This window comes from Scyliorhinus torazame, chromosome 7 (assembly GCF_047496885.1).
Source record: "Scyliorhinus torazame isolate Kashiwa2021f chromosome 7, sScyTor2.1, whole genome shotgun sequence".
Lineage (NCBI taxonomy): Eukaryota > Metazoa > Chordata > Chondrichthyes > Carcharhiniformes > Scyliorhinidae > Scyliorhinus > Scyliorhinus torazame.
The window spans coordinates 76103304-76116524 of record NC_092713.1 but is presented as its reverse complement, the minus strand read 5'-3'; the positions used below and the strand labels follow the sequence as shown (position 1 = coordinate 76116524).

The following is a 13221-nucleotide window of genomic DNA, read 5'->3' as shown; positions in this document are numbered from 1 at the left end:
CAAGTTCTTCATCCAGACGCACGGAACAGCCATGGGGACCAAATTCGCACCCCGATACGCCAACATCTTCATGCACAAGTTTGAACAGGACCTACTCACCGCACAGGACCTTCAACCGACGTTATACACCAGATACATCGATGACATTTTTTTCCTTTGGACCCACGGCGAAGAATCACTGAAACGACTACACGATGACATTAATAAGTTCCATCCAACCATCAGACTCACCATGGACTACTCTCCAAAATCAGTTGCATTCTTGGACACACTCGTCTCCATCAAGGACGGTCACCTCAGCACTTCGCTTTACCGCAAACCCACGGATAACCTCATGATGCTCCACTTCTCCAGCTTCCACCCTAAACACATTAAAGAAGCCATCCCCTATGGACAAGCGCTCCGTATACACAGGATCTGCTCAGACGAGGAGGAGCGTAACAGCCATCTACAGACGTTGAAAGATGCCCTCGTACGAACGGGATATGGCACTCGACTCATCGATCGCCAGTTCCAACGTGCCACAGCGAAAAACCGCACCGACCTCCTCAGAAGACAAACATGGGACACAACCGACAGAATACCCTTCGTCGTCCAGTACTTCCCCGGAGCGGAGAAACTAGGTCATCTTCTTCACAGCCTTCAACACGTCATTGATGACGATGAACATCTTGCCAAGGTCATCCCCAAAACCCCACTACTTGCCTTCAAACAACCGCGCAACCTCAAACGAACCATTGTTTGCAGCAAACTACCCAGTCTTCAGAACAGTGACCACGACACCACACAACCCTGCCATGGCAATCTCTGCAAGACGTGCCAGATCATCGACATGGATAGCACTATTACACGTGAGAACACCACCCACCAGGTACGCGGTACATACTCGTGCGACTCGGCCAACGTTGTCTACCTCACACGCTGCAGGAAAGGATGTCCCGAAGCGTGGTACATTGGCGAGACCATGCAGACGCTGCGACAACGAATGAACGGACATCGCGCAACAATCACCAGGCAGGAATGTTCCCTTCCAGTCGGGGAACACTTCAGCAGTCAAGGGCATTCAGCCTCTGATCTCCGGGTAAGCGTTCTCCAAGGCGACCTTCAGGACGCGCGACAACGCAGAATCGCCGAGCAGAAACTTATAGCCAAGTTCCGCACACATGAGTGCGGCCTCAACCGGGACCTGGGATTCATGTCGCATTACATTCATCCCCCACCATCTGGCCTGCGAAATCCTACCAACTGTCCTGGCTTGATGCAATTCACACCTCTTTAACCTGGGGTCGCCCCATCTCTGGATCTGTAAAGATTTAATCACCTGCTAATGGTCGCATTCCTAGCATTGTTTGGCATCTCTGAATTTGTCTATATATATGTTTCTGGAACATACCTCTTCATTCACCTGAGGAAGGAGCAGCGCTCCGAAAGCTAGTGACATCGAAACAAACCTGTTGAACTTTAACCTGGTGTTGTAAGACTTCTTACTGTGCCCAATAACAGAGTGAGCTAATGGTCTATCAATGGAATGTCAGAGCATATGAATGACATAGCATATAGTTAAGTCCAATCTGGATGTCCGCGAAGAGAAGGTTTGTTTGAAGGACTGGGCGGAGCTTAGAGAGAGAAACAGAGATTCTTTTCAGGAACAAAGGAAGAAGCAGGTGGGCAGCCACAAGACAGGTCAGGAAACCTGGAGGCAGAAGGCTGTGGAGAGCAGACAGTCAGGTCATGAAGCCTGCTAGCTTAAAGATATAAGCAGCCATGGAACAGGTCATGGAAATTACCAGAGAGAGAGAAAGCTTTGAAAAATAATTCTGAATGAGATGCCCTAACATGTGAAAGATTTAGGAGGCTTGTTTCATTGGTCAGGACACTGAATACAGGAGTTGGGACGTCATTGAATACAGGAGTTGTAAAAGACATTAGTAAGGGCACAGTTGGAATACTGTGTACAGGTCTGGTCACCCTATTATAGAAATGATATTGTTCAACTAGAAAAGAGTGCAGGAAAGATTTACCATGATTCTACCAGGACTTGATGGTTTGAGTTATAAAGAGAGGCTGGATAGACTGGGACTTTTTTCCCTGGAGCATAGGAGGCTTAGGGGTAATTTTATAGGTATATACAATAATAAGAGGCATAAATAAGGTAGATAGTCAACATTTTTTCCCAAAGTCTAAAACTAGAGGGCCTAGATTTAAGGGGAGAGATACAAAAGAGGCCAGAGGAGAAATTATTTCACACAGATGGTGGTGAGAGACTGGAACGAGCTGCCAGAGGCAGTAGTAGAGGTGGGTACAATTTTGTCTTTTAAAAAGCTTCTAGACAGTTATATGGGTAAGATGGGTATAGAAGGATATGGGACAAAGGCGGGTAATTGGGACTAGCTTTTTGGTTAAAACTGGGCGGCATGGAGAAGTTGGGCTGAAGGGCCTGTTTCCATGCTATAAACCTCTATGACTATATTGCTTCCTAAATGAAAGTGCTTCCTTCGTCTGGCTTTGTAAGTGGAACGAGAGCTGTATTTAATGCCAAGTGTTGTTTAATGGGAATTCATGTGTTGAAGTAAAGAAACTGCATGTAATTTGTTAGTGTTAGAACTGCGACATTTGAAAGTTTAAATATTGTTCTTTTTTGTTTTGTTTTCATAAAGTTTTGTTTATAAAATACCAAAGTGCAATTTCTTACATTATCATTCCCGGAATGAATCTATCTCTTCGGCACAGTTTTAAAATTGAAAAAACGTTACTCATCTGGTTCAGTATCTTAGCCATTGTTGAGGTCTGACCAGGAGTCCGTAACACCATCTCCAACAAAAAAAATCTAACCACCTCCTCATGACATTCAATGGCATTATTATTGCTGAATACCCCACTATTAACACGCAGAGGGTAACCATTGACCAGAAACTGAACTAGACTACCAATATAAATACTGTAGCTACAAGAGCAGGTCACAGGCCAGGGGTTCTGCGATGAGTAACCATTGAAAAATTCCAAATCAGGATTCCTGAATGAATACAGATCTAACAACACTCAAGAAGCTTGACCCATCCAGGACAAAGCAACCCACTTGATTGGCACCCCATCCACCATCTTCAACATTCAATCCCTCTACCACCATTGCAGTGGCAGCAGTATGTACTGTCCATAAGATGCACTGCAGCAACTCACCAAGGCTTCTTCAATAGTACCTTCCAAACCTACAATCTCTACTACATGGAAGAACATAGGCAGCAGATACATGCAAACACCATTATCAGCAAGTTCTCATCCAAGCTACACATTACCCTGACTTGGAACTATATCACTATTCCTTCAGTGTCACGGGATTAACATCTTAGAACTCTATTTCTAACAGCAGTGTAGATGTACCTACACCACAGGAACTGCAGACCCGGTTCAAGAAGGCTGCTCACCACAACCTTCTCAAGGGCAATTAGGAATGGGTAATAAATGCTGGCCTAACCAGCTCAGCCCACATCCCATGAAAGAATGTTTTCAAATTCTACAACAGGATAAGAAATTTCAAACAATTGTAAGATTAGTTTTCAATGTTTGTTTATATATTAACTTTTACCCTCATCATCATGTGTGCCTCCCATTCGTTAATTTCGCTAACAGTAACATTTTAAATTAATGGTGAAGGGATTCAGTTTTTTTACTTCCTGTTATGCTGGCTGTGAGAACACTTCAGTATGCTTGAATGCTTGCTCTCCTTGAAGACATAATTGCTAGATACCCGACATCCTCTTCACTTGGCGCAACATTCAAAACTAACCTTGGGAAAGGGGAAATCCACTCTGGAAGTGTCTCCAGTTGCAGGTACTGGAAACCCGTATGTCGGAGCTGGACCGGCAACTGGAGTCACTCTGCAGCCTTGTGAGGCTGAGATTTTCATGGATAGCACATTTAGCGAGGTGGTTACACCCCAGGCTAAGTCTGCACAGGCAAAAAGGGAATGGGTTACTACCATGCAGAGTAGGGGTAGGCAGGCAGTGCAGAATTTCCCCAGCACCATACCCTTCTCAAACAGATACGCTGCTTTGGATACTGTTGGGCATAATGACTTCTCAGGGAAATGCAGTGAAGGCCAAGTCCATGACACCATGGATGGCTCAACTGTGCAGACGGGGAGGGAAAAGAGAGGTAGGTCTATAGTGATAGGAGATTCAATTGTAAGGGGAAAAGATAGACGTATCTGTAGCCACATACGTTATGCCAGGATGGTATGTTGCCTCCCTAGTCTAGGGTCCAGAATGTCACAGGCTGCAGAACATTTTGGAGGGAGAGGGGGAGGGTGAAGAACCAACGGTCATAGTACACATTGATATCAATGACATAGGTTAAAAAAAATGGATGAGGTCTTGAAAGCTGAATATAGGGAGTTAGGTGATAAATTAAGAAGTAGGACCTCTAAGGTAGTCACTTTAGGATTACTCCTAGTGCCACACATTGGTGAGAGCAGAAATAGAGCAATAAGTAAGATGAATACGTGGCTAGACTGGTGGTCTAGGATAATGCGTTTCAGATTCCTGAGGCATTGGGACAGGTTCTGTGGAAGATGTGACCTGTATAAACTGAGTGGGTTACACCCAAACAGAACTGGGATCAATATCCTTGCTGGGGTGTTTCCCAGTGCTGCTGAGGTGGCTTTAAGCTAGTATGGCAGGGATATGGGTACCTGAGCAGGGAGTTAGCGGGGATGGAAACTGGATTCGAAATAAAAGACAGAAAAAGAAGAAGACATGGAATAAAAGTCAAAATACAAACTGAGGCTCTAATATTCCTAGAGATAAGCTTAGTGTAAGGAACCATGGTAGAAAAACAAAATTAAGACTTCACCATCTTAATGCACGCAGAATAAAAAAGAAGATAAATGAACTGACGGCACAAATAGACGAAATGGGTTTGATCTGAGACCTGGTAGCAAGTGTGGTGATATGCCTAGGGGCTATATCATAGTTGGATGGTGTGACACCTCCAACCAGCAGGTGGCGGTACAGACATACCATGCATTCTCCAGACCAAGGTCACGTGACCTGGTACTCGATATAAAGAGAGGCACATCCCGTCACCTTCAGAGGAGAGGGTAATAAGACGTACATGCAATTGGTCAGTGTTAGGTGTAAGTTCCAGAGGAGCAGCATGACTCTATGATAACGTGCTCTGTATCAGATTGCCATCCTACCATGAGACACAATAAAAGGATCCTATGATTCATTCATAGAATCATAGAATTTACAATGGAAATGGAGGCCATTCGTCCCATCGAGTCGGCCATTGGAAAGAGCACCCCACCCAAGCACACACCTCCATCCTATCTCAGTAACCCAGTAACCCCACCTAACCGTTTTGGACACCAGGGCAATTCAGTATGGCCAATCCACCTGATCTGCACATCTTTGGACTGTGGGAGGAAACCGGAGCACCCGGAGGAAACCCACGTAGACACGGGGAGAACATGCAGACTCCGCACAGGGTGACCCAAGCCAGGAATCAAACCCAGGTCCCTGGCGCTGTGAAGCAACAGTGCTAACCACTGTGCTACCGTGCTGCCCCAGTACATTGTGGAGTTGCTTAGCTCTGTCTATCACTTGTTGTTTGGCATGCAAGTAGTCCTGTGTTATAGCTTTACCAAGTTGACACATCAACCTGCTGTTGCACCTGTCATGCTATCCTGCACTCTTCATTGAACCTAGGGTTGGTCCCCTGACTTGGTGGTAATGATAGAGTGGGGATATGCCGAGCCATGAGGTTGCAGATTGCGGTTGAGTCAATTCTGTTGCTGATGGCCCACAGTGCCTCATGGATGCCCAGTCTTGAATTTCTAGATCTGTTCGAAGTCTATCCCATTTAGCATGATGCTTGTGCCACACAACACGATGGACAGTATCCTCAATGTGAAGACGGGACTGCCTCCACAAGGACTGTGTGGTGGTCACTTCTATCAGTATACTGTCATGGACAGATGCATCTGCAGCAGGCAATTTGGTGAGCATGAGGTCAAGTATGTTTTTCCCTGTTGTTAGTTCCCTCACCACCTGCTGCAATCCCGGCCTAGCAGTGAGGTTCTTAAGATAAACTACGCAATTAGGAGCTCACAGTGTTAGAGGTAATATTCTGGCATTGATAGAGGATTGGATAACTAATAGGAAGCAGTGAGTAGCGATAAGGGGATCTTTCTCAGGTTGGAGAGCAGTAACCAGTGGAGTGCCACAGGGCATATAAATTAAAATATTACAGCTAAATTTTACAAAGCTGAATTGCTAAAAAGAGTTGAATACTTTACACTTAGAAAATACCAAATAAAAAAAAAATGCAGGAATGCACAGTGGATCCATTAGCATTGGAAAAAAAAGTCTGGTTTAAGAGTTCAGTTAGAGATTCGTTATCAGAAACAATTACTTCTGAACCTGTATTTTCCCATTAAATGTTACTTTGCCACCTGTATAGTTCCAGTATTCATAATTAAAATGTTTAGATTTTTTTCCTCTCGTTAGATCATGCTTGAACAAGAAGACATATTGTACCTTTTCAATCTTCATTTTGTCATTGAAGGTCAATGGAAAGACAGAAGGGAGAAACTTGGTTTTCTGGAATTTTCCTAACATACATACACTGACGTAAACATCGTTCTTTTCAGGTAGGAACACTCCAGGGCATGTAACCTATAATTGATTATTTTGAATAAAAAGGGTCACAATGTTGCATAGAAAAATAAAATGTCATATTATTACCAATATTAATTGATACCACTTGTTTTTGACAGTGATGTTTTAGGCCTTCATGCCCTCTCATATGTCAAGTTCCGTCAATAATTCAGCCACAACCTCTTTTGTGTCATGCACTAATATCCAAAACCAACCCCACTCCTTGCCCCACATTTCCCCGTTGTCAGGCGGGTTTTGTATTTAGGTTCCTGCCCTAAAGCATTCACCAACCAGTAGTAAATTTGCTGATGGGGTAGATTTTCCGGTCCCACCTGTGACTGGAATTGTCATGGGCAGGATGGAAAATTTGAAGGACCATTTAAAGGTCAGTTGACCTTTGGTGGAAATTTATGGTTTCAGGGAGGGCACGACTGGAAATTCCCATCCATAGGACGGAACTTTCCAGTCATTCTCGCTAGCAAGATCTTCAGGTTCTGCCAACAGTAAACCACCGCCAGGGGTTTCCTGATGGCAGGGGTACATAGAATGGGAAACTCAGTTGACAAAAGATCTCGCCGCTGGCCAATGGCGGGCCGCGAAACTGGTCGCAGGGGCACATGGAAAATCTTGCCCAACTCTTTCATAAATATAAATTCCATAAACAAATAAAACTTAATTCATAAAATGATTAAAAGTTCACTTAATAGTTTCTAAATTTTTATTGGATCAAATTATCCTCAAGTCCAATTGTGACTCAGAGGCAAAGCATTTTAACCAGATTTTCAGTCAAAATAAAGAAAATCGGTTGCAGTGATTGACAATGGCCTGCTGCCAAGGACGTAAATAATTCAAATGTGTCCATGCTGTGTTTGATTCATTTTAAAAAAGGAGAGGTACTCTTAAACCTCTACTGAAATTTTTAAAATAATTTTGTTGCTTTTACATCAACAACCAGATGTTCTGGCAATCACAAGTGGTAATATTTTAAAGATAAGACTTGCGTGAAAGAAAGCTTCTCACAATATTTATTTAATGAGAAGGCAAAAACATACATTAATCTATAAATGTACAGCTAAAAATACTAATTGCTTATCGCACAAAGAGTCGACAATGGAAAATTATGAAAAATATACATAGATTTGAATGCATAGATGTGGTTGGAAACTATTCAACTATTCAGAGGAAATTTTGGGAAGGTCATGCTACAAACTCTATTCCTCACATTAGCAACTGCCTTATGTGAAACCAAACTGTTCCCAATGCTTATGTCATATTTGAACCCAATATGACTATATATCACATCATCACTAACACCACATATATTTCTATATCTATAACATTACCCGTCTCAACCCCTGCCTCAGCTCATTGTTACTGAAACCCTCATCCATGCCTTTCTCACTGCTAGACTTGACAATAACAACATGTTTCTGGCTGGCTTCGTGCATTCTACTCTCCATTAACTTGAGGCCATCCAAGACTTTGCTGCTCATGACCTAACTCATACTAAGTACAGCTCGCCCATCACCTCTGTGATTGGTGCCCTACATTCACTCCTGGTTTGCACACCTTGATTTTAAAATCCTCAAGTACATAGAAATATCTGCAATCCTCTATATCTTGTCTCTTGAGCATTCATTATTTTAATCATTCCACCAAAGGCAGATGTGCCTTCAGCTGTCATGGCCTTAAGCTCTGGGATCCTTCTCCTATACCTCTCCACTTATGTACCTCACCTTCCTTTAAGACATCTTTGGCCAAGCTCTTGGTCATCTGCCTCAATATCTCCTAGAGTTCTTTACTGTTAAATTTGCTTTATAATGCTTCTGTAAAGCACAATGGGACATTTCATTACATTAATGATGTTATAGAAATGCAAGTTGTTGGAATGCTTTTCAGTCGAAGTACAAACTTCTGAGACAAGCTGAGCCCCTGAGATAAACACTTGACGATAACTAAGGGAATGTACTCCATTATATTATTGTGAAATGTAATTTTGTTTAAATGTCTTATTTTGCTTAAAACGTTATTTTGAATATTTGAGATTTAATTCACCGAGGGAAAAATGGCAGTTAAGGTTTTTTGTGACTCAGTTGATTCATTGTTTTGCTATCCCCTTTTAAGCAAAAAAGATAGATCCTCTTGATTGGCCAGTATGGATTAGTTATTGCGCTGAATTCTCCGGTCCCCCAGCCGTGTGTTTCTCAGTGATGCATCCTTCGCTGGTGGCAGGATTCTCTACTCCCTCTGCTTGTCAATGGGATTTCCCATTCAAGCCACCCCACGCCACTGGGAAACCCACAAGTCGAGGTGCGCTGCCTGTAGAAACAGAATCCCAACAGCTGGAGAATTCCAGGCATTTTCTTGAATGCTTAGTAGTTTCTCCTTTGCAGTTCAGCAGCTTACTTGACTTAAATTTTACATTTTCAACCTTTTCGGTCTGTTACGTTGCTGTTTTACATTAGCTCAATCTATAAAGGTGTATCAGCAAACTATTCATATAAAAGGCATTACTCAGAAATCAGGGTAATGAACATGAAAGAATTAACATATGAACAGAATGTGAATGCAGTATACAGTCAATTAAATTCTTTTGCAGTGTAGTCACTCCCTCAATATTGACTTAATTAGTCATTTCAGAGGATAGCTAAGATCCAATTACATTGCTGTAGTTGGTTCTGGAGTTACATTTAAGCCAGACCAGGTAAGGATGGCAGATTTTCTTATCATTTGTGAACCAGATGAGTATTTATTTGCAACAATTTATGATAGTTTCATGGTCACCATTATTGAATTAGCTTTCAATTCTGGATTTTAATTGAATTAAAATTCCGGCAGTTGCTTTGGTGGGATTTGAACATATACCCCCAGAGCATCAGCCTGAACTACTAGTCCAGTGACATTATCACTATGCATCATCACCACTTCCCTTCCAGCTTAAATTTCAAACCTGTCCCTTCCAGATGCAGATACACCTCCCAGGTCTTCTTGGACAATGCTTTTGAAATTCTAGCAGTAAACAATGCCACTCCTTTTCTCTACTTGGCAACAGGCCACAATAGCTATATGAACTTTTTTTTTTAATTTTAAAAGAATCCGGAGCAGAATCCCTATTCCTATCACAGGGCGGCATGGTAGCAAAGTGGTTAGCACTGTTGCTTCACAGCGCCAGGAACCCGGGTTCAATTCCCGGCTCGAGTCACTGTCTGTGCAGAGTCTGCACGTTCTCTCCGTGTCTATGTGGGTTTCCTCCGGGTGCTCTGGTTTCCTCCCACAATCCAAAGATGTGCGGGTTAGGTGGATTGGTCACTCTGAATTGTCCCGTCGTGTCCAAAAGCTAGGTGGGGTTGCTGGGATAGGGTGGAGGTGTGGGCTTAGGTAGGGTGCTCTTTCAGGGGCTAGTGTAGACTTGATGGGCCGAATGCCCTCCTTATGCACTGTAATTTCTATGATTTTTATCATAGAAATAGCCCTCATAATTTCTTGATGTCTACCAGCACCATTTCTTTCCCATTTTCCTTTTCTATGTATCAGACATATCAACTATCACCTCTCACATAAGTAGATCTCACTCCTATCCCATCTCCAACATTATAGACCATTTGGTATACTTTCCAGCCGTATTCTTTGCATGTCTGTCTTGTCGTCACACTTTTTGCAAATGGAATCAAAATAGAAATCACTAATTTGACATCAACTTAAATTATTTATGCACTATTCTCATTGTACACATTGATGAAGTTAAGCCTTGTTCAATCAGAAATAACTGAGTTTTTAATGAGTACTCTAAATCACAATTAATGCCAGTTTGTCCTGAGAAACTTATTTTACAATTGTGGTCTCAGCATTTAAAAACGGTTTTGTTTCAAAAAAATGTTTTGATGTTTGAATTGTTAGTTTCTTTTCATTTTCTCCTTTAATCCCATATGTGTCCCAATCTTGCTTTCTTTACAATTATTTAAATGTGATTATAATTCTATTTTTAAAATTTGTTTTGTCATGTGAGAATTTTTCAATCTGATTGGCTGATCAGATTGCCCTGTTGATGGATGTCACAGAGCCCCTCCCCTCCAGTAGGGTGCCAAATTGAAACTGGCATCTGAATAGAGGATTTAGGATCCACTAAAACACTTTTAGTGATTTGTTTTTCCTCCAGGTCAACATAGAGCATAATTCCATTCCCACTAAGTGAAAAATCAGGGCCACTATTTATTTAAAACAATTACTGTTGCACTTCACCAGTATGCTACAGTTAACAACACTATCAGTTCAACTCTTAGCACTGCACTTTACTCCCTTTCTTTTAAAACCATTCCCCTGCTTTTTCCACCAACCCTGTCCATCGTGACCACATATCACTCTTTGTATCCCATTAAACTTGTTCATGCCCATCCATGGAATCAGTGGGTTCACATCATTTATTTCCAAGATTTTCTCATTACTCAAACCAATCTACCCAGAGAGAAGGAAACTATAATTTATATGACTCCATTCGTGGCTTCAGGTCATCAAAAACCTCTTTCCAGCCAATTAAGTACTTTCAGAAATGAAGGCAGAAAGTGCTGGGAAAACTCAGCAGTCCTTCCCCAGTTCCAAAGAATATTGGACTCGAAACATTAACTCTCTTTCTCCACATTTGCTGCCAGACCCGCTGAGTTTTCCCGGCATTTTCTGTTTTTATTTCAGTTTTCCAGTAAGCCCAGTATTTTGCTTCCGTTTGAGTAGTTTCTGAAGTACTTTCCTTAATGTTTGAAGACCTGCCCACCCCCCCCATTAACACTTCATTTTGTTTTTAATCATTGGTCCTCAGATACGACTCCTAGTAAACAACCCACCTGAATTCTGTGGAAAGAAATTAATAATCTTTAATGTCACATTGCCTGGGGCTGTTTAGCACAGGGCTAAATCGCTGGCTTTGAAAGCAGACCAAGGCAGGCCAGCAGCACGGTTCAATTCCTGTACCAGCCTCCCCGAACAGCGCCGGAATGTGGCGACTAGGGGCTACAGTAACTTCATTTGAAGCCTACTTGTGACAATAAGCGATTTTCATTTCATTAAGTAGGCATACATTAACACTACAAAGTTACTGTACCAGTCAACACACTCCGGCTCCTGTTCAGGTACACGGAGGGAGAATGCAGAATGTTCAAATTACCTAACAGCACATCTTTCGGGACTTGTGGGAGGAAGCTGGAGCACCCAGAGGAAACCCACGCAGACAGGGGGAGAACGTGCAGACTCCACACAGACAGTGACCCAAGTCGGGAATTGAACCTGGGCCCCTGGCGCCGTGAAGCAACAGTGCTAACCACTGTACTACCGTGCTGCCCCACGATTCAGAACTGAAAAGTTGAATGTAATAAAAACAGTACAACGCCGTGAGCAAGGGAGTGAAATCAGATGTAATGCTCCAAAGTGAAAAGTTGTACAAAGCGGCCTGTTGTTTTATTTTGAGGGGGGGGGGGTAGAGGGGACCGGGGCCCAGCCATTGGATCAAGCGCAGATATTCCCGCAAATCCTGGCAAAGGATGGCCGGCTCCCCGTCTCCTATTGGTCCACCCACACGTCAATCACCATCACAGTTCTTCGCCCCCCTCCCCAGGCCCGACGGCCGCCGCTTGTGAATCAAACTTATCGGCCCCGCTGTTGATACCCACCGCTTGGATTTTCAAGTACACCGTGAGCCTCAGAACTTTCTTCGGCATTTCTGCCAGTTAAAAAAAAACTTGATTAAGCTATGTATATATGAGAAATTGTAGTCGACAGAAGGTGCAGCTCGAGCCAGTGATTCAAATGTGTGGAAGCAACGGCCGATGGAAGGCCAGTGTTACGGCGTTGCCATGGTGCCGGGCCACACACTGACGCCACACAAAGGCAGTGATGTCCAATTGGGGGAGGCGAGCAGAGCGGCTCCCTGTTGTGGAGTCACTTCCCATTCATTGCTGCCCTGGGCCTGGCACAATCAGAGGTGTCACTTTATACATGCTGGCAATACCCTGCTTGTCTGGCAGCCACTCTGTGCAGAGAGAGAGAGAGTAAACAAGAGTTAAAGCGTTAGGTCTGTGACCTCTTGTTCGTCAAGAATAACCACCCAGCAAAGATTGAAGTGTTTCGGTGAACGCCAAGGATGGGAAACGAGAGACCTTTAAATCAAAGCCGATGTGTGTGAAATAATGGCAAAATGCAAGTTTAAAAAAAGGATTGATAACAAGTTGTAAAGTAAAGTTCAAAGTGACCTAAATAATTTAAATCATACATATAATCAGAGGGGAGGGGGTGGGGTAGAAAGGGGAATCATAGAATTTACAATTCAGAAGGAGGCCATTCGGCCTATCGAGTCTGCACCTGCCCTTGGAAAGAGCACCACCTAAACCCACGGCTCCACCCTATCCCCGTAACCAGTAACCCCACTCAATCTTTTTGGACACTAAGGGCAATTTATCGAGGCCAGTCCACCTAACCTGCACATCTTTGGACTGTAGGAGGAAACCAGAGCCCGCAGAGGAAACCCACGCAGACACGGGAAGAAAGTGCAGACTCCGCACAGACAGTGATCCAAGCCGGG

The 13221-nt window shown here is 43.2% G+C and overlaps 1 protein-coding gene across 2 annotated transcripts in view; it reads right to left on the bottom strand.

Moving 5' to 3' along the window:
- spata6 (spermatogenesis associated 6) overlaps positions 1-12493 on the bottom strand; it is a 164481-nt gene extending 151988 nt beyond the window's left edge. For both annotated transcript variants that reach the window (XM_072510930.1, XM_072510932.1), the window contains exons 1-2: positions 12314-12493; positions 6537-6674 (exon numbers count right to left, since the gene is read on the bottom strand). In XM_072510930.1, the coding sequence (XP_072367031.1) occupies positions 6537-6674; positions 12314-12361 (186 nt within the window). In that variant the 5' untranslated portion in view covers positions 12362-12493. The remainder of the gene's footprint in view (positions 1-6536; positions 6675-12313) is intronic.
- Between the last annotated feature and the right edge of the window lie 728 nt (positions 12494-13221).